Genomic DNA, 25,980 nt, shown 5'->3' with positions numbered 1-25,980 from the left:
TTTGATAAAAACTCAAACTTTTAATAACTTTTCATTTCAAAAGTCTGTAAATGATGCAGACAAAATATGAAGTCAACTGGATAAAATGTTTAGGTGCGGGTTGTTAAAGTACTAATGGCCAGGAAAAATTGTACATGAAATTCAAAATGACTTCCTTGGGTTTAGAGTGTGGCTCCTTTTGGTACATCTTATGATGATACATGTTACAAGTTTTGTACATCTAAGTTAAACATACCGCATGGGCCGCTTTGTAGAAAATTTGTTGTGGGGGCTACTGAGCCATTTTTTTGAAATCATAGCATGATATTAATAATATATATATATATATTTTTTTTACCATTCTGATATGTGTGCAAAGTTTAATGAGTTTTTGAGCACCTAAGGACCCTCAAAAATACGATTCATAAACTAAAATAGTTCACTTAAAAGAAAAACAGTAATTCCTTCAATTTCAATAGGGCATTGGCGACTGCCTGTGGCTGGTGCTCATGCCCAAATTATTCAAACAATTTTGAGAGTTTATCTTTTAGTGTCGAGATTGTGGGAGTCTCATTTTCCCGACATGTCCTGAACGCACCGCCGCAGGAAGGTGGGAGTTTGCTCCTACTTTAAAGGAGGGTGTGTCTCTCCGAGAAAGAGCCGTCAGTTTGTCACTCGGAGAACTTTTTCTCCCCTTCCCTCTGCCTCCTTGTGTGAAGTGTTTGCCACCGCCCGTTTCCTCTCCAAACTTTAATCAGGCAGGTTATGTTGGAGAGGAGGTGAAAGGGCTCATAAACGATTCTGCTTTATTCTGAACGGATTTTCCTGCGTTTGTTTTAAAGACTTACAGACCAGTTGAATCAAACCGGGACTTTGAGTTTCAGCCAGCATGGGGGACGTGATTTCCAGTCACCTGGATGAAGCCAAGCGGGAGATTATCACAGGTGAGCAGCGTTTTATGAGGGTTTGTTTAGCGCGTGTTTTGGTGATTTGGCACATGTGCGTTTTTGCGCAGAGGTCTCTGACTATGCAAATTAAAACCATTTTACAAAGATATTAATGTGACTCTGGCACTACTCACTGCTTTTACTGACTAAATGTGTTTTTTTTTACTTTGTGGTATCAAAATTGATCCCGGGTTGCAGTAAACACGAGGCACTAAGGTAGTGTGGATTTAAGCAGGGCAATAGACAGCATTTTTGAAACACTGGGTCATCAACGCCCCCCAACCCCCCACACCCCACCCTTGCCTTGAAAACAGTCTGAAAATTTTTAATTTAATTGGATATTTTCGGTGTTCATTTCTGTCATCTCTCCTGTGACAGTTTTTGTTACGTTTGGTAGTCACTGTCAAACCTTTCTATTTCTTAGAGTTCATTCAGTATGGTTGGCTTTTTAGTTGGTCAGAAATACATTTTTTGTGAGAAAAATTGTTGTATTTTTTAATTTTTCTTGCCCTCATAAAATCTGTATCTGCCTTTACAAATTCCATAAAGTATAGCTTTACAATATGGGTTAATATAAGCTGTATAAGAAACTGTTGACGTAATGTGGCAGCTACAGTTCAGGTCATAGCTGTTTCTTTTGGTCTTCACTGTCACTTCAGTATCATTAACTTACCAGTATAGATCTGTCACCTGTTTGTAAAGTCATCGTACAATTTCATTTATTTCTCTAGGACTTGACCTTTGTTTGGGCTTTAGGGCTACAAGTCCTGATTATTTTCGTGATCAGTTAATTGGACAAGTAGTTTGCTGATAAATTGTTTGATCTGTAAAATGTCAGAATACACTGAAAAATGCCCATCAGAATACCCCGGAAAGCAATCGGTGTGTCAGACATTCTTAAACCCAAAGTTAGTCAAATTTCAATATAAGTAATGAGAAGCAGCAAAGTTTCACATCTGAGAAGCTAGAATTGAAAAACGTGACTAACTAATTATCAAGATTAGGGGTGCAGCTGTTCATTTTTAGTATCAGTCAATCTGCCTGTTATTTTCTGGATTAGTCCATCGATCATTTGGTAAATCATGGCAGTGGTAGCTTAGTCCGTAGGCACTTGGTTTAGGAAGCAGCCGCTCTCTGATTCAAGTCCAGCACAGATTATGTCATAGACTGTGGATTGACAGCTGGAGAGGTGCCTGTTCAATTCCAGGGTACTGCAAAGGTGCCCTTGAGCAAGGCACTCAACATCTAACTCACTGGCATCTCTCCACAACTAATGCATGTGCATGTATTTCCTGTGTATGTATGAGATAATTGTAATAGTGACAAAAATGAATTTCCCCAAGAGAGATTAGTAAGGTGCTTCTATCACAATTCCTCACAGTCACAATTTTCTACAGCCCAACATGACATCTGCAAATGTCTTGTTTGTCTGACCAACATTTTAAAACCCAGAGATATTCTGTTTTTGTTGCATACGTTGAAGCAAAGCAGAACAGTGAGGACCTGGATCTCCTGGGGAAAAAAATGCTTCAAAATGGTTGCATATTAATTTTCTGTTGAAAAATGAATGGATTCATCAAATTATTTATAATTTTAAAAATCTTAAGCTAAATTTGAAGTATGGAAGCCTGATAGAGTGCTGATGATGTTTTTCTGTTGCCGATGTGGAAGTTAGCATGGTGCAGGTTCTGTCATCGAAATGCTTGTGGGTTTTTCCATTGGATGTTGGATTATAGCAGAAAAGAAACTCTGTGGCAGACAAACATTTATGATACTTACACATTTTGCTCAGCAAAATAATCCTCATAAATGAACACATTTTCATGATTGTTGAGGCTAAATGCAATCGCCAGAAATAAAAAGCTAACATTAGGCTATAAACAAACTACACCACAGTCACATGACCTAATGCCACCACCATAGCAAAACTGAAAAACCGTTTCCAGGTTGTTGACATTCTGTAGTCTCATTTAACCACTTGTCAGCAACCTCCTTTTTTAAGACATATAAAAGCTTCAAAATTCACCAATGGGGTATTTATTTATCGACATATTTGATGTTGTAGAATAAAACATTAGAGTCTCTGAAGCTTGAATTAACCACAGACCTTATTCCAGGCATCTAACCAGAAACCCATTGACTTTGAGATAAGGGAACCTGGTGTGCAAAACTGCTAACTCATATCCAGGTTGTAGGACTCATTCCTGGACAACTCTATGCCCAACCCTCTGATCTTTTGTCTTGAGTTGTTAAACTGCGTCACTTTAGGCAAAGTGGGAAATTAATGTATTTGCTTAGCAGCCATGGTGACTGGCAATTTCTGGCCCTTTTCACTCTTTTGCTCATCAAAGGAACCCTGAAAACACAGAGGCTGCACCCTTATCGACTCCTATAAATGAGCATTTGGCCTTGTTATTTGGCCTGTTAGGACTTGTTGGTTTGTAAGTGAAGTCAGATCTGTAGCAGAGTTGACAGGAGTAGATAAGGTACAGTACAAAGTGTTCAGGACACAAAAAGCTAATCCTCATTGGGTCTCAACAGTGGTCCAGTCTTTGTTATGTCAGAGCATGTGAACCCGTTTTGTAATTCTGACTCCACTGATGACTGTTGATCTAGTCAGTCCCTCCAGGATTTCGCAAGCTTTTTTTGTTATTGTTGAAGCCTGCAGTGCCTGGTTTCACAGTAGCTTTTCTAAAAAAAAAAAATAAAAAAAAATAAAAAAAACATAGCAGTGCATGTTGCAATTTGTTTTGTATATTGTCCACATGTTTCAGCCATTCTCTGGGTGTTTTTTGGTAGGAAAGGGCTTGTCAGTTGATTACTTGTATTTGTTTTCCACCAAAATGTTGCGGTTTATGCCCACTTCGGTTAGAACATCAGGGAATTGCCCTGCATGGTGTTTAGCAGTTAGTTTTGTTGGTTCATGCCAAACGTTTTTGTTGGTACATGTCTGCATCTTCACAGCCGGAAGCAAGGAAATGACTTTGGTGACATTGTGCGGGTGACTGCTGTTATTGCTGAAATTCACTGGGATTGGTTGAATTTGTGTTAATTGTTAAGATTGTGATGTTGCATGCCCTGTATGAGCTGACTAGTAGGGTCTCAGATGAACCTTTAGAGCTGAGTGTTGTTGAATAGTTTCTGAATAGTTTTTGAATATAAGTCTAGACTGAAATATCTCAGCAAGCACTGGATGGATTGCCATTGAATTTTGTACAGAAATTAGATGTTGAATCCCAATGACTTTGACAATCCCCTGATGTTTCAATAGCAAAGGTTTAGTGCAGCAGGCTAACACTATAAACTAAGTTAGGGACCATGATAAATGTCAAACAGACTATAACAAATATGAACCTGTTAAGATTGTTCTCATGAGCATGGGTGGATTATGAGACAGTGGGTTCTTGGGCACAGATGTGCAAAGGGCCCCACCACCTCTCTTTGAGGTTATTTTGTATCTTTTTTTGTCATTTTGTGTCTCTTTGAGGTTGCTTTGTAGTCACTTTGTGTCTCTGCAGTTCCTTTTTATTTCTTTGTGGTCTTTTTGTGTCTCATTGTGATCATTTTGACTTTCTTCCTCCTTGCTACTAGGGGTGGGGGAAAGTATTGATTCAGCATAGTATAGCGATGTTTTTGTGTGGCAGTATCATACCCTCACACAGTGCCAAGTATGGATGCTTTCATTATATAAATAATTAATATAACAAATACAAATTAAACTATAGGTAGCCTACTAGAATAATATAACCAATTATTTTTTCAGTCCACTTGATACATTTTGCTGCTGCAAAAAGATGGCTAAAGTGAGATGAACAGACTGAAAACTTTATCTTAATAGATTAAGTAGATGTTGACAAAGTTATCCTTTGGGGACATAATTTGCAGTTCAAAAAAGGTAATAAATTGTAATATATTTTATCACAACATATCTAAAAACTGAATAATGTTGTATCCTGACTTAGGTATCATGATCGAGGAACTTTTACAGGGGCTAAACAAGTCCCTGCCTCGGAGTAGGTACTCAGAACGGCCCCGAAAAACTCCTGGCTGGGGCTTGGGGTTTACTTGGTGCTGATTGGATATACTCAAGGCGGAATGTGACGTCAACAGAAAGCAACGAAATAGCCGGCATTTTTAAAACTCAGCAGACGAGGGTTAGCTCGTTCATAGCTTCCACCACCATGTAAACAAACTCAATAACCGGTCCGTGAAAAACATATTTTTTTCCAGCAGATATCTTAGTTACAACATGATTGAGCTAGCAAAGCAGTTTTGTGTTGCTATGTGTGGTATTTATTCAGTTTTGGGAAATCACGATGTCTAGAAAGCATCAGTAGTGGCTGCAGCTGACAGGGACAGCTAACAGCAGCAGCAAAGCTAACATCAGGACGTCATCGGTTAAAAGCCTCCCGTTGTTGGAAATGACATGAAACTACTCCAGTTAGCTCAATCGTGTTGTAACTAAGACATCCGCTGGAAAAAATATTTTTTTTATGGGCCACTTTGTGAGTTTAGTGAGTTATTACAGACACCGCTATCGGCTAACAGCTAACAGCGTCCTTACGCCACTACGTTGCCCTGGTCAAAATGGTCGCGCAACGATTATGTCACATCCAGAGCCCGGTAACTTTACAGGAACCTTCCTCCTACTCCGCTCTCTCAGTGGAGACACGGCGGTTTAGAGGGCCGAGCGAGAGGATGTTCCTGTAGTAGTTCCTGTCCCCCAAATAGTACCAGGAACTTCTTCAGTGGAAACGGGCCTTATCTCATCAAAGAGTGCAAAAAGTGAATGGGAGGAACGGGGTGTCTTCAGGGACCCAGAGCTCAATTTGGCCCTGGCACCTGGGGGTTTAATCCATCCCTGCCTAGGCCTTTGTACTTTCTGTTCAGTTCTACATTTCAACATTTTCAAAATCGTGAGGAAATAATGACTTTATGACACTTCAGCTGACGGCCCGTTGAGATTTTTTTGTGTTGCAGCAACTTTCCACCTTTGCTTTCTGCATGGAGTCTTAGAGCCCATGCAGCTGACAACCTCTCAGGAAGAAACCGAGAAAGAAAGCTATGTTACAGGCCAAGCTTAATCTTTTTATTAATGCCTTGAGTGGCCAGTTCAGAGCAAGGCACACACACACACACGCACACACACATGTATCAGATGTGGAATCTGAGGAATGCATGAAAAAGTGTGTGTGTCTGTGTGGCTGCATGGAAACCTCCTCCAGGCCTTGAGCTGCGCCACACAGTCTCTGCTGCCAAGACAAGCCCAGTGCCTGGCTGGCTTTAAGGGAAGTGCCTGGATTTATCATTAAAGCCCTACACACACACACACACACACACACACACACACACACACACTCACTTATTTTGTTAATTCCAGATGAATTTAGAAGGCGATAAACTACTGTGCAAATTATCAAATTGATAAAATACATGTTGTGAGAATGACTCCTTATCAGAGTTGAATAAATAATATTCAGTTAGCTTCATCAGTCAGTGCCATTGTATTCAGGTGATGATTTATGACCAGCTGATGAATGGGCCACACCTATCAGTTGTCCTCTCACTGTAAGAAAAGCCTTGTCTTGATTGCTGATAAGAATAACTGTGGGAGTCCCTGAGCAGAGTCATATGTAACCAGCTTGCAGTGTGTTCGACTTCCCTCATAACCTCAAGCATGAGGTCAGCTTTGCACGGAGATGTGGGGGTGTGTAGTGGCTGGAAATGACCCAGATCACATGGCTAACCTCTCATTTCCTCTTTGGAAACTGGCAAGAGCACACGTGTGCTTTCTAGTCAGGCTGATGCATGTCCATAAATATGGAGAAACTGTTTTGTTAATGCCTGAAACACTTTGTCCTTTTATTTACTTATATTTTTAAGATAATGGAATGTCATTTCCCTTCACATTTATTCAAATTTCATAGATTTACAGTCACAATAACAAATGATCAAATACATAAGTAAGTAATTGAATATAATTCAAAGGAACTACTAATTACACACAACTCTAAAAGTGAAGAAAAGAACTTCTTAGTTTTAATCATCTTGTCATCTGGAGATTTATTGTGGGACCCCTTGGAGGGTCCCGACCCATGGGTTGGGAACCACTGCTCTGAGTAAAGTGATAAAAATTTCTTTGTAAACTCTAACAGGGGTCCCCAGACTTCCTAAAATGCATAGAGCAGTGCTCACTCGGTCAGTGGGTGAGGGGCACAGGAAACAGGAAACACTAACATGGAGTGTTTTTCCCTGCCTCTGTTAAATCTTTAAGCTCTGGAGGAGGTGTTGGGTGGCCAACAGGTCGGCTCTCTGTGGCCAGGCGAGGTGTGGCATTTTCACCTTCAGTACACACCCTATTCAGCACAGAGAGGCTTGTTTTAAACAGGTTCAGATAGCGGAAATACCTGCTGCTGGGACCCCACAATACACACACACACACACACACACACACACACACACACACACACTTCTGTTGGAGGCAGAGCAGGTCTGAAGGTAGAAGTGATCTCATATGGTAAACTTCTACAAACAGAGTGAATGTTTCTGGTGAGGTTACTTCACAAAGACCATGTTTACATGTACAAAGTTTTTCAGTTTTTGCCCTTATTCCAAAAAAGTCAGTATTCCTATTAAGCTGTTTCCATGGCTAATGGAAATTAATATTCATCTAATATAACATGCAACCGTGCGTACTCCGAGTAACGTGCCCAAACATGTTATTTATTATGTTAAAGTGGGATTTTTTTCACAGTTTTCCACTGTTTGTGGACTTGTTGGAGCATGTGAACACAGCCTCCCTCTTTCATTCGTTCAACCACCTTCTTGAAAAGATTTGAATATCTGCGTATATCCAAAAATCTGTTGATATCCAAATATTTCCTAATATTTGAAAGTCGTTTCTTTTCTTCTTCCAACCAGAAATGTGGGCTTTGGTTTTGGGTATGCATCACACAACCACAACCTTGCAAGCTGTTGGTGAGTTGGTTTGTGCACAGTTTATCTATGAAGATGCACAGAGCAGACATAAACGGCCAAGAGGCAGTGTGTCACAAAATGCAAACTTTAAATGTGCTGTATACATGCCCAAATAATGTTATTAAAACCCGAATGATACCAACAAATCCCACATATGTCTTATTACAAAAATGCTAAATTCAGAAAAACTTATTTTGGAATATCCAAACATAAAATGCTGTTTACATGACCTCTGTCTATTTCAGGATATTGTCTTATTTGAAATAATGGTGAAATATCAGTGTGCATGTAAACATAGCAGTTGAAACCCAAAGAAAAAGTGTTATCAAATAACTCTTCAAGCTCCCATTAACTAAACCAGCCTACATGTATCAAGTTAACTTAGTCAGCCCTGACCTTCCATGATCATGAAACAAAAATGCCATTCATAATGTTTCCTGTATTGTAATGTGTTACCAGATTTCTATACTACTAGACAGTACAGTCAACCAAAAATGAATTGTACAGCACAGGAAATGTTGGAGCTCTGAGGCAAATTTCAGACTACTATTACAAGATGTGAATTTATAGACCATAAAAATCAGTTAACATTGAGTTTCGATAATGTTATTGTCTTTGAATGTTGATACTACTAAAGCCGACTGAATGGTGCAGGGTTTTTCCTGAATAGGGATTGTTGTGTTGAACACCGAAGGGCTGCCTAAACAAATCTGTCCTGCCTTAAAGCTGCATTAATTATTACTTGCCACGACAATGTCACAGATGCCGTCACGAAACGTGTCAGATGCGTAGTTGAGATCAAAATAAAGGCCGTGTTCGAAGATGGGTCTACTGGTAGTGGGAAAGGGGTCTATCACCCATATTTAGCTTTCCTGTGTTTAAAAAAAAACTGGAATGATCCATCACAAGATGGTCTCCAGTTTTTCTTTTTTTTTTTGTTTTGTTTGTTGGCCATTTGGGAGACAAGTAACAAGACATAAACACAACATTGATGTTTTATCACATTATAATGTTTATGAGTACTGAGTTGATCAGTCACTCATATACACATATTTTTACACATCTGTAACATGAACGTGTCTGTCCACCTGATGTCCAGTATTTACTGCCCTTTTAGTTCTTTTTTTTTTAAATTTACATCAACTCCTGAGAAGAAAATTTGGCTCTTGAGGTGCTATATACTCCACTGTGTTCACCAGCTAGTTGTTAACTGTGTCTATCTGCTGTTTGGTGCTGGGAAGGGAGTGTACAATGGGTTAATAAGGTTTTACTGTACACAGCTGCTTTCTGCTGCTGGAAACAAGGCTAATGAGAGTGCAGTTTGCGGGTAGGAAAACCACAATAATTGGCATTCTGTAAACTTTCTGTAGAGCTCATACTGGACTGGGATAATAATTCAGGCTGGGACTCTAACATCAGCCCATGTTGATATCCACACATTCACAACAGACCACATACTGTAACTGTTTTTTTGGAATGTTTTTTTCTGTTTGCTGTTTATGCCTGTAACATACAGTTTTTTTTCATTATTACACACAAAAACTGCTTCAGAAAACATACAAAATAGTTTAAAACAGCAGAATAACCTCAGTCTCAACATCACTGTGGCTACAGAGATGCTTAGTCATATAGTCTAGATCATTTCTGTGAGCTTTTGGAGTGTTAGTTAGTTATACACCTGGCATTTCCTCAGAGCCCAGACTGGACTTCTTCCTGCAGGGCTTTTATCCTGACAGTGTGCCCGCTCTCAGCCCCACCTTTTCTCTCTTTCTTTCATGTGCTGCGTGCGACCAGTCACGTGTGAAGACAGACAGTGATCATACAGTCGAGTTAAAAGCAGGAGGGGCAGTAACGGTCGACAGTTCTGGGTGACTGTAGCTGCCCTGTGTTTTTTAAGCTATTTCATCATGCATTTTAAACCTTAGCATGACACTGAGAGAGTAGTCAGGTGATAATTATCTGTGGGTGTAACCCTATCACAGTATACACCGTCACTACAACCATTGTTAATGTAAAAATATTTATTAGAGCAGCATGATGATCCCAACACCCTTGATAACATTTTGATGATCATCACCATCCTCAAATTTAATTTCTATGAGTTGTCAGTAGCCCCTTTTACACTGCCGCATCAAGGCAGGAATTTCATGCCGTTATTTCACCTTGCTGTGCTGTGTAAAAGTTACCGTTGCGTAATGGGGGGACAGAGTTGTCTCGCCTTCAAGCTGGCATCGGAGGTAATAACAGCACTGCCTGTATCAGCGGGGCAGCTGGTAGAAGGGGCGTGACAATTTGACGACATGTTATGCATACATGCAAACCCCCGCCGGGAGATTTAAAGGTTGAGCTAGCAGTTAACTCAAAGAGGAACAACAGGGGCTGAAAATGTAAGCAAACTGGGGAAACAAGGAGGTTTGGGAACTCCCTACCCTCCAAACAGAAGACGAGATCAGGTGCCTTATAACAAGAACAGTAAATGGTTGTTATTGCCATATTAATGTAATTGTTATTGTTTATAAAGCACTGCTGATGCATGTGTTACGTCACATTGAGGCTGATGACACATTGGAGTGGCATTGTGCAGTTGTTATTTGGTTCTGTGTAAAAATGCAAAGGAGGCATAAAGAAGAGACTTCGTAGTGGCCCCATAGTGCAATCTCTGTGTAAAACGGGGAGAGATTGATATGCGTTCCCTTTGATTTAGTAGAAAAAGCTTAACACCAGGCCTGAGCATGTATACTCTCATTGGCCACTTTATTAGGTACTGGGTTGGACTCCCTTTTGCCTTCAGAACTGCCTTAATTCTTAGTGGCATAGATTAAACAAGATGCTGTAAACATTACTCAGAGATTTTGGTCCATATTGACATGATATCATCACTCAGTTGCTGCAGATTTGTCGGCTGCACATCCATGATTCGAATCTTCTGTTCACCACATCCCAGTGGTGCTCTGTTGGATTGAGATCTGGGGACTCTGGAGTAGGGTTGGGTACCGTTCATAATTGAACCGAAACGGTACCGGTACCGGTATCTGGAATTCGGTACCGGTACCAAACGGTACCTTATTTCAGTACTTTTTAACCTAGCCCTAGGCCTTTTTGGGGTATTTTTACTGCCTTTACTTTTAAGCTCATATCACAGTCATTATAAAGGCTACATACACATGCTATATCTTGTTTTGTTTTGTTTTTTTTGTTTTTGTTTTTTTCAGGACAATCTGGGCTAACCAGATTTGCCATCATTCCACGTCCTTCTATGTGCCTGTATTTTATATAAATTTTTATATCAATGGAAAAAAACAAATGTGTTACTACATTCTTACATTTTTACATGTATCTCACCATAGCAAGTTGGAAGTTGACATATTCTGCCATATATGAAGAGGGGAAACTCTCTGGAATCTGGCAGTATAAGAACCATGATGGTGGGACATTCTGTCACTTCACAGCTGTCCAAAACATGTGGTTTGTGCCAGGCGGACATAATTGCCAGTGTTTTTTCATTATTGCAAGAAATTCCATTGACTCATTCACAAGTCAAAAATGTGTTTTATCTGAAAGAAACATGCAATATTTACATCTAAGATCATAGAAAAATAGTCAACAAAGTGCAATGATGTCCTCCAAGATAATATTTGTTTTTCAGTTTCAGTTATATACTGGGGGAACATTTTGGGCATTGGTGGGGGGGCACGTGTCCCCCTCAATGTATATGGTGAATACGGCCATGTCAGCATGCATAATTAGGCTGCCGTTGTCTGGGTGTGCAAAGATGAAGTGTGCTGGTCTTGTCATACAAATTTTGATGGAGTGTCAACTGGATATTATGGAGATATTTGCGTCTTGAAAGCCGGACTACAAATGTGGATAGACAGGGAGAAACACACGCAAGCCTAAGACGTGGTGAGATACGATATTCCTCATTATATGAAGTGACTGATAACAAGATCTGTCTAATGGATTGTAAAGAAATTCATAAGGTTTTTATTTTGTAGACAATTGATCTGGATTTATAGCCTGATGGGATGACAGCACGATGATGTGTGTGGTCCTGCGCTTTCATGTGATATACGTGGCATTTCTGTGCGAGCCTGCATTCGCGAGCAATCCATCCAACAGTAATGTGTGTGCAAAGCTGTATGAAAGCTCTGTTATACATCATTTTATTGTAACTTTATCAATTTTTTTCACTGTGAAAACATTGGATTACTGACAAGTGCTTGGCCTTGTCGAAAAGCTACATTTCTGCCGTTTCACGTGATATGCGTGGCTTCTCGCTATGACGCACGGTCGCAGAGAAAATCCACAGAGAAGAACGGGTGTGAATTTGGACGCACTATGCGTCGAAACTTCTCAGTTTCAACATTTTATTGATAACATTTAGGAACAGTGCTGCACGTTAACTTTTGTCTGCACATTTTGTTTTATCACCATTTTTGCTGAGTCTGAGGTGCGAGTCATGCGCTCTTGCTCCGCCTCCACCTCAGGTACCGAAATTTGGCAGAGATTCATTTTAAGTCAATCGGTACTCGGTAGTACCGACGTGAATCGGTACCAAGTACAAAAATTACCAAGTTTCGTTACCCAACTCTACTCTGGAGGCCATTGGAGTACAGTCAACTTATTGTCTTGTTCAAGAAACCAGTTTGAGATGATTTGAGCTTTGTGACATGGCATGTAATCCTGCTGGAAATAGCCATCAGAAGATAGGTACAGTGTGGTCATAAAGGGACGGACACAGTCAGGAACAAATACTTAGGTAGGCTTTGGTGTTTAAACAATGCTCAGTTGGTACTAAGGGGCCCAAAGTGTGCCAAGAAAATATCCCCCACACCATTACACCACCACAACCAGCCTGAACTGTTGATACAAGGCAGGTTGGACTCATGCTTTCATGTTGTTTACACCAAATTCTGCCCCTACCATCTGAATGTCACAGCAGAAATTGAGACTCATCAGACCAGGCAACATATTTCCAATCTTCTGTTGTCCAGTGTTGGGGAGCCTGTGTGAATTGTAGCCTCAGTTTCCCGTTCTTAGCTCACAGGAGTGGCACCTGGTGTGGTCTTCTGCTGCTGTAGTCCATTTGCTTTCAGAGATGGTCTTCTGCATAACTTGGGTGTAAAGAGTGGTTATTTGAGTTACTGTTGCCTTTCTATCACCTTGAACCAGTCTGGCCATTCTCCTCTGACCTCTGGTATCAACAAGGCATTTTCACCCAGAGAGCTGCTGCTCACTGGGTATTTTTTATTTTTCGGACCATTAACCCTAGAGATGGTTGTGCATGAAAATCCCATCAGATCAGCCCATATGACACCAACAACCATGTCTGCATACCTAAATGCATGGAGTTGCTGCCATAGCTGATGAACAGGTGTACCTGTGAATGTATGTCTCACCAGTCTGGCACCAACAACCACACCATGTTCAAAGGCACTTAAATCACCTTTCTTCCTCAATCTGATGCTCAATTTGAACTTCAGCAGGTAGTCTTGACCATGTCTAGATGCCTAAATGCATTGAGTTACTGCCACGCGATTGGCTGATAAGTGATTTGCATTGATGAGTAGTTGAACAGGTGTACCTGGTGCCCAGTGGCTGCTGAGTGTATGTGGCAATATCTAGGGCTGTACCCAAATATTCGGATATTCGAATATTCGTTTCTATGGGTAGGTATTCGTTATGAAAATTTTGTATTCGATATTCATTTTTTTTATTTACTTATTTTTTTTTATTTTTTTTTTTTTTTTTTGGTGCTAAATGTAGTGTTTTTGTTGTTGGTAAATGTAGGTTATCAATAAAAATCTAAACTTTTAAATTGCATTGTTAAAAACGTGAAAATACAGTATCGCCTACCAACGGAGCTTGTGTGCGCGGCAGGCTTGAGTTCATCCGTCTGAGGCTGTGGATCAATGCCAAGTTTTACCACTTTATCACTATTCCCTCTAACTTGTAGCTGTTTTTTCGTTATCTTTTGAATTTATTATGAATTATGGAACCGTTTTTGTCAACGTTTGTTTCCCGTTTTGTACAATAAATTATTGTTTAAAGTTTCAACAAGTTTCTTTTGGAGTGCGTGACACAAGTGTGTTTTGAAAACGGCCACAGACTGTCACCTGCTCAACGCATCAGTACCTTCGGATGCCATGACAGTAATAGCCAATAATGTCAAAATATCATTTACAGACCAATTTAACAGACAATCACTGCTGCCCGACCCGCAGGTCCATTTGCAGGTCCCGCGGGTTACGGGTCGACCAGCGCATCACCACTCAGCTCAGTCTATAAATGCTGTACACAACAGTAGACATTATATTCTATTCAGGCCAGCAGAATCAGCAGCGCATTGGCTCTACAGTGCACGGCACTGCTGATTAACCATTTTATTGCAGCACAGAGTGTCTGCCAGCAACCAATTACTTGCATAGAAGCATAGAATAATGTACTGAAGGAGACTGCTGTGCCATCACATTTTTTTGAGAGCAAAGATCAGGTCGCCGCTGTGCAAAACTCCGCAATACAATTAGGTCCGAAAAAACCCCGGAGGAGTGCTTCGCAAGGAGTCTTTGAAAGGAGCCGAGCCTGGCGTAAAACCGGAGAGAACAGGCAGCACGGCCACAGCAACCTCCCCCACGCCCCACCCCCCACCCCCCCGCCCGCTGTGAACGAATATTCGTTCTGCCGAAGGTCCGAATGTTAAAAAATGGTATTCGGGACAGCCCTAGCAATATCCCCAAACAGGGGCAGAGGCATTTTTCCAACACCCACAGTCGCCATCTTTCTCAGCTCAGCTGCTTGTTACACCAGTAGAGACTGACAGCACCTCCGCATCAGTTTAATAGAAAGAGGAGCATCTGTATTTTTCACGGTATTGAAAAGTCATAACTTCGGGATTTCAAAATTCAACACTGCAAGTCCTTAGATCCCCAGTAATTCATAGCCAAGTGGGAAGTAGATGGGATGAACAGTTCTATTCAAAGGACACTCATGCAGACAATAAGAGATTATTTGCTTCATAGTTAGATGTTCATAAGAGCTCTTTTTAATTACTTTCAGCATTTACTTTGTGTCTCAGTTAGCATCACATACTGATCAGCGCTGGTGGTCCACCTCTCTGAGCCAGCAAAAAGCCTAGAGCAGAGCATTGAAATTTCCCTGTTGGCTAAAAAAAAACAGCTTGAGAGAAATGCTTGCTTACTGAAACTCCTGCCCTGGCTCTAATTACCTCAGTAAACATGTTCAAAACTAGCTACATTTGCATTCATTTGGAGCTCTGGATAACACAGACACAGCCACCACTCTTGCTTCAGCTCTGGTGGGAACACAGTCTAAATTTATGAGTCAGCCTATGGGTCTATCTCAGTGGAATGTTTTTGTTAAGGCACTAAGGAGAAAGCGGGAGGGGGCGGGGGGTTCTCTTGTGGGTCTATTAAATAGCAGTCTGGCCCCAGCTCAGATCTCTATGATCAAGACGTGCTGAAACTGTTGAACTGACGTCAGTGATAAGACAAGTTGCCATGTATGGCAGGATTGGTTAGATAAGATTACCACAGCGATGGAAGACAACACAGGAGTATCATTAGAGCTGATAGCTGGCCTCAGCACTGTAGAGGCCCCCTGGACAATTAGTCTGCTAGCTGGCTTCAGCACAACAAAGAGTCAGCTAAAGTCATAGCAGCAGTTCATGCTGCACCCTGATACGTTCCTCTTACCTCTGAATTTCACCTATGCATATATACCTATACTTACAGAAAAAATAGAGTAAAAAAAGATTTTCTTTGGCATGTGACCCCAGTGTATGGAGTTGTGAAATTGCTGAAGAAGTTGCTGACCCAGATACAGTTTTTACCACTGTAAATTTCAGATTTTGAGTTTCTTTTAATGCCATCCTCAATGTTCCAAAACATGGAAACAATGGATAATTTAACAACATAATAGGTTTATGTTACTGCCATCCGTTTCTAATTTTTTCCACTTTGTTTTTGAGAAAGCATGATTTGTCCTGGAGTTTGGTATGGCTGTGGCTCTTAATATCAAAATTTCCATGAGAAATGGTGAAAGAACATTTACCCCACAGTACTTGCCCCAAAGTTTGAGGTACCTCTACTCCACTACATATCATGCCACAGAACCACAGCAAAACACACCTCAAAGATTTTCAGATGGGTGAAAAGACCTGTTACTTTTCCCCACCCTTTGCACCAAATCAATCTGAGGTGTTGATCTGCCCTGCTGTTTAACTCTAAGTTTCTTCTCGTAAGGAAGACTATCAGACGGCTTCACCAAAATCCGGGCGACAATATTCAAATTGTCTGCTATTATGTGCAGCTTGCTAGCTCGCTCACTAGCTGGAGCTGCTGCGCGAGGCTAGTGTGACCGCCTGTGAGTGCTTTGGGACGGTGGAGGGGCTGACAGCAGCACCCGCTGCTCGTTGGGGACAGTAACTGCAGAGCGACAGAAGTCAGAGTCTCCAAACACGAGTACAGTCTCCAATAACACCAGAAAAAGATGCTAGATTTGTCGCTTGTCGTTTTTAACAAAGAAATAGTCACTAAGAGGATTGGAAAAGTCTCCAGATCAACTCGGAACAATGGAATGAAACTTGAAAAATGTTCCGGTGGTGGTTTATATTTCTAGATCGCTGATTCGCTCATTTCGCTGTCAATCAAAAAGGGATTCAGCCTCAGACAGATCATCCAATCATCATGCAGAAGCCCAGCGTCCAGGCCAGCCCACTGCCCCATAGACCCCCAGAGACGCTGAGCGTCCGATGGGCAGGACAAAACCGAGCATTTATCCAATGACTGTCTAGTTTCGCTGCAGTGGAACAACCCACTCTGTGCTTCCCCATTGAAGTCTTTGGATGCTGAGCTTCCACTGTTTAATGCACTGTGACGCTACGGGAATGAATGAGAAGAAAGTCGCGACAGTGACCTGTGATAAGTAGCTGATTCTGAACAAAAGTAGTACAAGTAACAAAAGTATATATATTATACTTTAATCTCCACTGTATTTGTTTGACAGGTATACTTATTAGTTCAGTTCAGTTGCCTTACAGATTTTCTTTTTCTCAAAAACATCCACTTGGATTCAACGATGACCTCATTTAGATGTTAATGGTCAAAGGTTACTGTCATGTTGCATCCACCTCATTCTCAAGAACGCAATACCTTAAGAACGCCTTGAAGGAATCTCCTCAAATTTGGCACAAACATTGACTTTGATGCAAGGATGAACTGATTAGAATTTGGTGGTCGAAGGTCAAGGTCACTATGAACTCACAAAACATAACCTTACCAAAATGTCATGACCATATTTCAAGAATTCCTACATTAATTATTACAAAATTTCACACAAATATTTAATAAAATAAAATGATTAAGTGATGACAATTTATATTCTAAGGGTCAGCTTCACTGTTGTGTCATAATGTTCTACAAAAACACTTTTCTGGCCATTACTTAACGTCATATTTTAAGAACAGAAGGGACAAAATTTGGTCAGATACTGAGTTGATGACAAAAATCCCAGGTGTCCATCTTGATACTGTGCTGATTGTATAGATCTTCTGTACTGCCAGGTTAAAGATGTGTGTAAAGCATCCATGTTTAAGAATACGTGGCATCTCAACATTTGAAGCATTGTAAAGTGTCATGGTTGCAAATGACTCTGGACAGACATGAATGTAAACTGTAACTACAACTTGACTGGTTTGTCAAGGCATACAACTTCATGGTGGTAATTCTATTTAATAACTAAAACAGCCAAAAATCTTTGATCCATGTCATTCATAACTGGACTTTGGGCGATCTTAAGTTTGTCTGTAGGCTACAGCACAACAAAGTAGGAAATAACAACACAATGAAAACCGACCCCCCCCAAAAAAAAGAAACCATATAACAACATAGCTTACTTATGGGAGAAACACAATTAACAAGGAAAAATTTCCAAATCAACAAAAACTTTCTAACACACTGAAACGCTTGCACTGTGGTATGATGCTGTGCAGCGGATGGAACAAAACAATGTCACAGCCACAGCAGCTGGAACAAAGTGCAGCTGAGCCAGATGGGATTGTTCCTCCCAGTTCCCCTACGGCTGGTGGTGAAGAAAACAGAAACGGTTGAATTATTCATCTTGTATCGTGTCTAACTTAACGGATCAAATTTATCTATTGATGTCAGTTTTGTCAGTCAGAATGTGGCTTGCAACAGACTAGGCTTGTTGGTTTTAGCTGAGCCGATTTCTGGAAAAGATGTGGGCTCAACATCTTGAGATAAATGCTGTTTTTATGACAGGCCCAGTAAGTTGATATTCAAGCAGTATGAGTTGCTTTGTATGTCTTAGTAGGAGATTGCAGGGAGTCTAATTTATTTTCATTATTATTTACTCAAGGCAGTGAGTGATATTACTGTGAACATAACCATTGTCTTGTGGGTCATAGGGAGGATAGGATGATAAAACTGGCTGTCTGTGATTTACAAACTAATGAAACATCCATCTTTAGGTCCACGGCTCTCTCTTTCCTTGCTTTTTATTCCCATAGAAGGAGTTCTCAAAGTGTTGTTTGTGAATAGAGGTACTTAAATACATCAGCTTAGTCCCCATATGAATAGGGCTTAAGACAAGCATGGCAAAATCAATTCCTAGTCCTTGACTAATGGAAGATAAAGATACCCCTCAAACTATGAAGAGAACTTCACATACAGGCATTCACACACTCATGTCCCAGGCTTACTGAATAGGCTCTGTCACTGCCCGGTAAGAAATACCTCTAGTAATACCTCACACATCACATTGTTGTGAGCTGTCACTTTGTTGGAACTCTTCTCTTTTGGCAATGAAATCTGCACAATCAGGGTTGTTCTCAGTCAGGAAGTGGATGGTCAGTGGAAATATTTAAAAGTTTGCTGACATGTACTAATGCAGCTAGGACAGTCAAAGAAGGGCAGCATTATCTGTGAGTGTATCTCCTGCTGTCTTTAATTGTTTGAAATGAATGAGGTCTTTGAATCCCCTCAGTTGTCTGATGCAATCTGGTTTTCATGTGACTGACTTTTCCAAAAGAAGCATACCAACCATGGTGTATTTCAAAGCAGCTGCTGTCTGCCTTGCCAGATGGATGAAACTGAAGATCAGGTTCAGCGGAGGACTGATGAGTTTTTAAAGGCTGGTACTAGTCACAAATATTAGTACTGGGGTAAACGTATGTGGACTGAATCAGCTGATCTGGTCAGGAAACAGCCTGAAAGAGGTGACGTTAATACACCAGTTCCTAAAGGATAACTTAGGAGATAGCACTGGCAATCTGAACCGGTCAGTAGCGAAAAAAGCACTTGTAATGCGCAAAATATGGGACGCATTTGCCCCCGTTACCGTTTTAGCTCGTTTCGTGGCTCCCGGTTGCACCCATCTCCCTCAATACTGAACCAATTTTAGAATGAGTTGTACCTATGAATCATACACACACATACACATGAGGAAATAGAGCCCAGGTTGAAAAATTCCGAAGTTGTCCTTTAAGGCAGGGTCAGGGAGGAGGGACTTTTGAGGGTTTGCACACTCTTACACAAACTTTTTTTTGTGTAGTCATGATCACATGGAGCTTAGTGCTGTGACACTAAGGTGATTGTCATACACACACAGATGCATTGCATTGTTACTGTCTGCTGTGGGGATTCAACGAGTCAGCCCTTACTGTTTTCCAGTCTTCCACTTAAGGCTCTGCAGGATGACTGCATCATAGCAGGAAGTTCATTGAATGTGCACTATTGTTTGAGAGGTACAGTGGCATGCAAAGGTTTGGGCACCCCTGGTCCAAATTTCTGTTTGCTGTGAATAATAAAAAGTAAAAGATGACCTGATTTCCCAAAGACAAAAAGTTAGAGATGACACATTTCTTTTAATTCATTCATCCATTCATCTTCTAACCGCTTCATCCTCTTGAGGGTTGCGGGGGGGCTGGAGCCTATCCCAGCTACATCGGGCGAGAGGCAGGGTACACCCTGGACAGGTCGCCAGACTATCGCAGGGCTGACACATAGAGACAAACAACCATTCACACTCACATTCACACCTACGGACAATTTAGAGTTATCAGTTAACCTAGTCCCCAATCTGCATGTCTTTGGACTGTGGGAGGAAGCCGGAGTGCCCGGAGAGAACCCACGCTGACACGGGGAGAACATGCAAACTCCACACAGAAGGGCTCCCACACCCGGGATCGAACCGGCAGCCCTCTTGCTGTGAGGCGAGAGTGCTAACCACCACACCACCGTGCTGCCCATTTCTTTTAATATTTTAAGGAATATTACTTTTTAATATCAATGTTTTACCCTTTTGCCCTTTTTATGGGCCTGAAGCAAAAGTTTGGGCACCCTACATGGTCAGTAGTGCCCCCCTTTGGCAGGTATCACAGCTTTTGTAACCAGTAAAGAGTCTGTCAGTTCTTGTTTGGGGGATTTTCCTCCATTCTTCCTGCAAAAGGCTTCTAGCTCTGTGAGATTCTTGGGCTGTCTTGCATGCACTGCTCTTTTGAGGTCTATCTATATTCAGTGATGTTTAGGTCTGGGGACTGTGAGGGCCATGGCAAGACCTTCAGCTTGCTCCTCTTGAGGTAGTCTGTTGTTGATTTTGAGGTGTGTTTAGGATCATTGTTCTTTTGTAGAAGCCATCCTCTCTTAATGTTTTTTACAGATGGTGTGATGTTTGCTTCCAGAATTTGCTGGTACTGAACTGAATCCATTCTTCCCTCCACCTGTGAAATGTTCCCCTTGCCACTGGCTGCAACACGATCAATCCACCCCTGCATTTTACAGTTGGACATGAAATTCTGCATCCTTTTTTCTCCAAATATGATTTTGCTCATTGCAACCAAATAGTTCTATGTTAACTTCATCAGTCCACAGGACTTGTTTCCAAAAAGCATCAGGCTTGTTTAGATGTTTCTTTTCAAACTTCTGACGCTGAATGTTATGTTGAAGACGCAGAAGTTGTTTTCCATGAAAGTCATTTTTGTTCAAGTGTCACTGTACACTAGAACAGTGCATCACCACTCCAGAGTCTGCTAAAACTTCCTGCAGGTCTTTTGCAGGTGTCTTTGATTTGCCATTTTAACAATCCTACGAGCCACTCTCTCAGACAATTTTCTTGGTCTTCCAGACCTCAACTTGACCTCCACAGTTCCTATTAACTGCCATTTCTTATTTGCATTATGATTGAACTGATGAAACAGCTACCTGAAAACACTCTGCTATCTTCTTATAGCCTTCTCCTGCTTTGTCACTTTGCTATCTTCTTACAGCCTTCCCCTGCTTTGTGGGCAGGAGTAAGAATATTCATAAATCTTTGAAATTTGCATCACCTGGTCTTTCCTAACTATGACTGTGAACAAGTCATAGCCCCAAATTGCTAATTTAGGTCTGAGGTAGAAGTTGTAAAAGTTGGAGATCTGCCTTTTGGAGTTCAGTTCAACTTCTACCTCATTAACTTCTCACATTAAACTAAATTTTGACCAGGGGGGCCCAAACTTTTGCATGTCACTGTACTTGTTATTATTCACCTGTTAACAAGTGATTATATTCTCTGGAGTAGGGTTTAGTACAGAACCTGAATACAGCTTTGGTAGTGATTGAAATGTGTCTTTAGCAATATATGTTTAAGTGTTTCAAAATGTGTCAGTGTTTCATTTTGTGTACTTGGCGACACATACCAAAAGCTAGTATTAAGTACCTGCACAGATGTATAATTAGGTGTACTTACTTGTAAATCAGACAGTTCTGGAATGGATTTTATTGCGTCATATTTCCAATTTTAGACTGTGGTTTTAGACAAAGACATACCTGACATTAGGCTGTGAGAAAGAGGGAGAATTTCTGGGGTGTAAGCTACCCTCAGTGCTCCCATACAACCCAACACCATGGATAAACAGAATAACAACAAAGATGTAAAATTAGAATGTTTGAAAAGAAAGCTCACACAAAAATGAAAAGAAATTTTTTAAAAAAAAAAACCCATACAAAATATACAAGAAAGTGACCACCAAAAGTCAACATATCAAAATTAAACTGCAAAAGGTCAAGTGCAAACATTGCAAGTGAGAGAGTAAGGGCATGAGGGAAGACTCCAAGCAAATAATATTCATGTAAGGATTTATTCTTAGATCAGGTAAAATCAGTTCAGATCACCCACCTCAGCTAAAACATGCATCTTTCATCACTAGCTATGGACAGAAAAAGGTTCAGCAGTGCCAGCCTTTCTTTCACACGTGAACTGAGTAAGAGGTTAGATATGTGAAGGTCACACAGAGCTCAAGCAAACAGCAATGATGTGGACTCACTGATAAAGCAGAAAAGAGCAGTGTGAAATGCCATTCTTTAGACTTGGTCAAGTTCATGTTTGACTTTCCCCTTAAAAATGTTCCACATGAATAACTCTTGGCTCTAAGTCACAGGACTTGAACTATCACAGAAGTACAAATATGCTAGTGATGACCTTGTGACCTGCCCCTCAGACTCATTAAAACTACAGACGGTAAAAAAAAAAAAAAAAAAAAAAGTTTTCCATTTTGGCTGTTGCCATTTTGAATGTTTGGAGCTAGAAATGAATGTAATTTGAAGAAAGGGTGGAGATAACCCTAACACTAGCTACTAGCTTGGTTAACACTGTGCATTTACAGGCTATGATTAACTGTGATAATATTAATGATAATTTTAGCTTGTGAAAAACATGCTCAAAATCATTAAAAACAAGATGTTCTTACTGGGAAAACTGAAAATGACTCCTTAGATAGAGGGTCTTTTTAGTTCAACCAAACACTTAACAAGACTCCAGACAACCAAAACATTACTATTAACCTTCATAAACTGAAAACAGATTGAAATAGCAACAGTTACATCTTCAGCTACACTCTGTGATCTAGTTGTCATGAACAACGAAATTCTATCCTTTAGTGATCCTTGAATTCTCGATTTTTGATGATATAGAACAATTAAACAGCCTATAGTAACCTATAGCCTTGGACACAGGGAGGGGCAGACAGAGGATCAAAGTCTGATGAATTATGAAATAGGAATTAATATTTTTGGCCTGTCATATGTGACACCACAGACAACTACTCAGGTTAGCACAACAAACTGAATGGCGTGTGAGTTAATCACTATTAGGAGCACAAATGAATACACCAGAGCTGGAAGACCCACCTGCTGGTTCACAGTGTGCCAGTCAGCTTCTGCAGCACGGGAAAGAGTGTGATACATAAGCACTGTACTATGTGCTGGTGTTGCTCTGCAGTTGTAGGGGTTAAGAATGGAAACACATTTAACATACTAGCGCACACACGATGGCTTCACCCAGGTGTGTTAATCACCAGCACGAGGAAAAAAAAAACACACCAGAGGCCAGCTCCTTATCCCAGCTGCTTTCAGGCAGCCTTAAGATGCAAAGCAGAATGGGATACATTGTAGGTATATGAATGGAAACACACTGGACATGATCACGCGCAGTGCAGCATGACCCAGATGTGCGATCACTGGTGGCACCCTATTTGTAGCATATAATGAAATGACAACACACAACACCTTTCAGGGGATATTTTTTCCGGTCGTGCACTGGCGAAAGCGGAGGGCTGTGGATCACTGTGGAATGGATGAATGAAAAATGAAAACAATAAACATTTCCCATGTGGTAACGCTTCACATGACATTATCAATGTAATAATATCACCTAAAACCCTTTATTCTCAAAGATTTATTACTTAATTTAAAAAGACTTACAACTTTATTCTTGTAAAATTATGACTACATTCTCATAGATTTACGACTTTATTCTCGTAGATTTATAACTTTATTCTCATAATATTATGACTTTATACTCTTAGATTTATAACCTTCTTGTAGATTTATGACTTTATTCTCTTAGATTTTTGACTTTATTTTCATAATGTTATTACTTTATTCTCGTAGTTTTACGACATTATTCCTGGAATCTACAATATTTTTTCTTTATTGTGGCCCTAACCTCCTTTGTACAATTTAACACAGGGTTCTCTGGGGATTGCCTTGCTTCTGCAGCCAGCCTAAAGTGGCCCCTGGAATAACTGTAATATTTAACACCTCAGTGTTGGCTTAATTTGTCAGTCCTAGAAATTGCGGCTTGATTTGACCTACAGTGCTGATTGAATTTTATTCTATATCAGGGAAATCATTATTAACTGGGGTATCTTCATCTTTTTATAATGGAGAAGTATGTGTGTGTGTGTGTGTGTGTGTGTGTGTGCGTGTGCATGCGTGCGTGCGTGATGTTTGAGTCACTGTATTTCTGATCTTTCATGAATAATACTGATAAAAATTTCTGATGAAAATGACTGTTGACTGTGTGGTCATGTTAGCAGTCCTGAAAATGTTATGCCTGTTGTGCTTATTGTTTGGAATTAAATGTGAAACAAATTGAGCATTACAATCATGCACACACGCCTTCACATTCATTGTGTAAATGTGAAAAAAATGCCTAAGAGCCTAATTTAGAACATTTCTTGAACAGTGCCGCTACTGTCCTAACAGTTTGTGCGTGTGTGTTTCAGCTCGCACCAGGGAGGTGATGGGGGAGTTTGGGCGTCTGTACGAGCAGCAGTATGCCGTGGCTCTCTTTAACAAAGTTCGCTTTGACATAGAAGGAGGAGGTGGCCCACAACCCCAGCTACTACATCGCAAGGTAAAACATCCTCTTCCACGACTGCAAAACTGTGAGTGCAGATTGTATACACTGCAGCAGCTCAGGAGTAAAAATCTAAACAACCTGCCAAAATGTTTCCAAATTTTTTTTGAATACTTGACTGAACACAAAAGTTTGGAAGCCCAGTTCTTCCAGGAAAAGAAGATCAAATGTAAAGAATGACACCAGTCAAATGAATCACATTAATGCAAACCTATGATACAAGTCCAAGGAGGTCATTGTCAATGTTATCCCAGCATTATCAGCTACTCCATCTTGTTATCTTTCTGCTTCGATGATATCTGCCCACTTCTGTCTGACTGGCCAGATCGAGGTGGCCACCTCCAGATGTTCAACATGGCAAACCCTTTGTGGAAGAGGAAACTGCAACTGTTTCAGACCCCTACCACTGTGTTCAGAACAGCTTCCTCCTGCTGCTTTCCCTGCATTGAAATGCCTGGAAGTGGCGAGTTACCACGCAGCAGTGTGAAAGCAGCATTATGTTAATTTTAACCAGCCAGGTGCTATATAGAAAACAACAGCACCGAGAAACAGACTTGACATACTCATTGTTCCAGGTGAACTTGGGGAAGCCATTTCTGTATGTGTGTGGTTATGACTGAGGCTTCGGAGGGGACGTCAGCTACAGAAGAGTGCTGCTCTCTCATTGATATGCACATTATATGTAAATCATGCTCTCTTTGCTTGAAACCCCTCCCCTCCACACCAAAATGGTGACACTGAGAAAAGAATGAGATGAAGAAAAAAATCTGGAGATGAGAATCAGAAACCGTAAAGAAAGCTGACATCAAATCAAATTTTAGGAATTCTCAGACCATTTTTAGGGTGCTTTCACACCTAACCTGTTTGGTTTGGTTAAAATGGATTCAGGTCAGTTTGCATGGTTAGCATGGTTCATTTGAGCTAGTGTGAAAGCTGTCAATTGAACCCTGGTCTGGACCAAACAACCGAACCGAGACTGCTCAAAAAGTTGGGTCTCAGTCCGCTTCCAAACTTTGTGCACCCATAGAACATAAACTTTATGCTGCAGCACTTTTTTGCTTCTGTCAATCACCAGAATTTGATTTCCTCATGTGGGTCCTGATGATGCAGTCTGACAACATCAAAACAGTCCAATCAATAAGGTACCCGTCAGTCAGTAGAGCTTCATGTTTACTCCTCTAGGTTCATTTGCAGAAAGTCAGTGTGAACAAGAACCCAACCAACTAAAATAAAACTAAAAATAAACTAAAATGCAACAATGGATAATTTTTTCCCTCTTAATCCCAACTTCAGGTGAAAAAGCACCCTCAGAAAATGTGCTTATTGCTTTTAATGTTTTGGCATTTAAAACTAGTTTTACTAC

At 40.7% G+C, this 25,980-nt stretch overlaps 1 protein-coding gene across 1 annotated transcript in view; it reads left to right on the top strand.

The window, feature by feature from the left end:
* Window positions 1–618: 618 nt before the first annotated feature.
* The window catches only part of niban2b (niban apoptosis regulator 2b), a 51,115-nt gene continuing 25,753 nt past the window's right edge, over window positions 619–25,980 (top strand). The window contains exons 1-2 of the mRNA XM_049579881.1: window positions 619–923; window positions 24,484–24,614. Of these exons, the coding sequence (XP_049435838.1) occupies window positions 869–923; window positions 24,484–24,614 (186 nt within the window). The 5' untranslated portion in view covers window positions 619–868. The remainder of the gene's footprint in view (window positions 924–24,483; window positions 24,615–25,980) is intronic.

Source organism: Epinephelus fuscoguttatus, linkage group LG6 (assembly GCF_011397635.1).
Source record: "Epinephelus fuscoguttatus linkage group LG6, E.fuscoguttatus.final_Chr_v1".
Taxonomy (NCBI): domain Eukaryota; kingdom Metazoa; phylum Chordata; class Actinopteri; order Perciformes; family Serranidae; genus Epinephelus; species Epinephelus fuscoguttatus.
The sequence above is the reverse complement of the archived record's forward strand: the minus strand, read 5'-3'. Positions and strand labels throughout refer to the sequence as shown.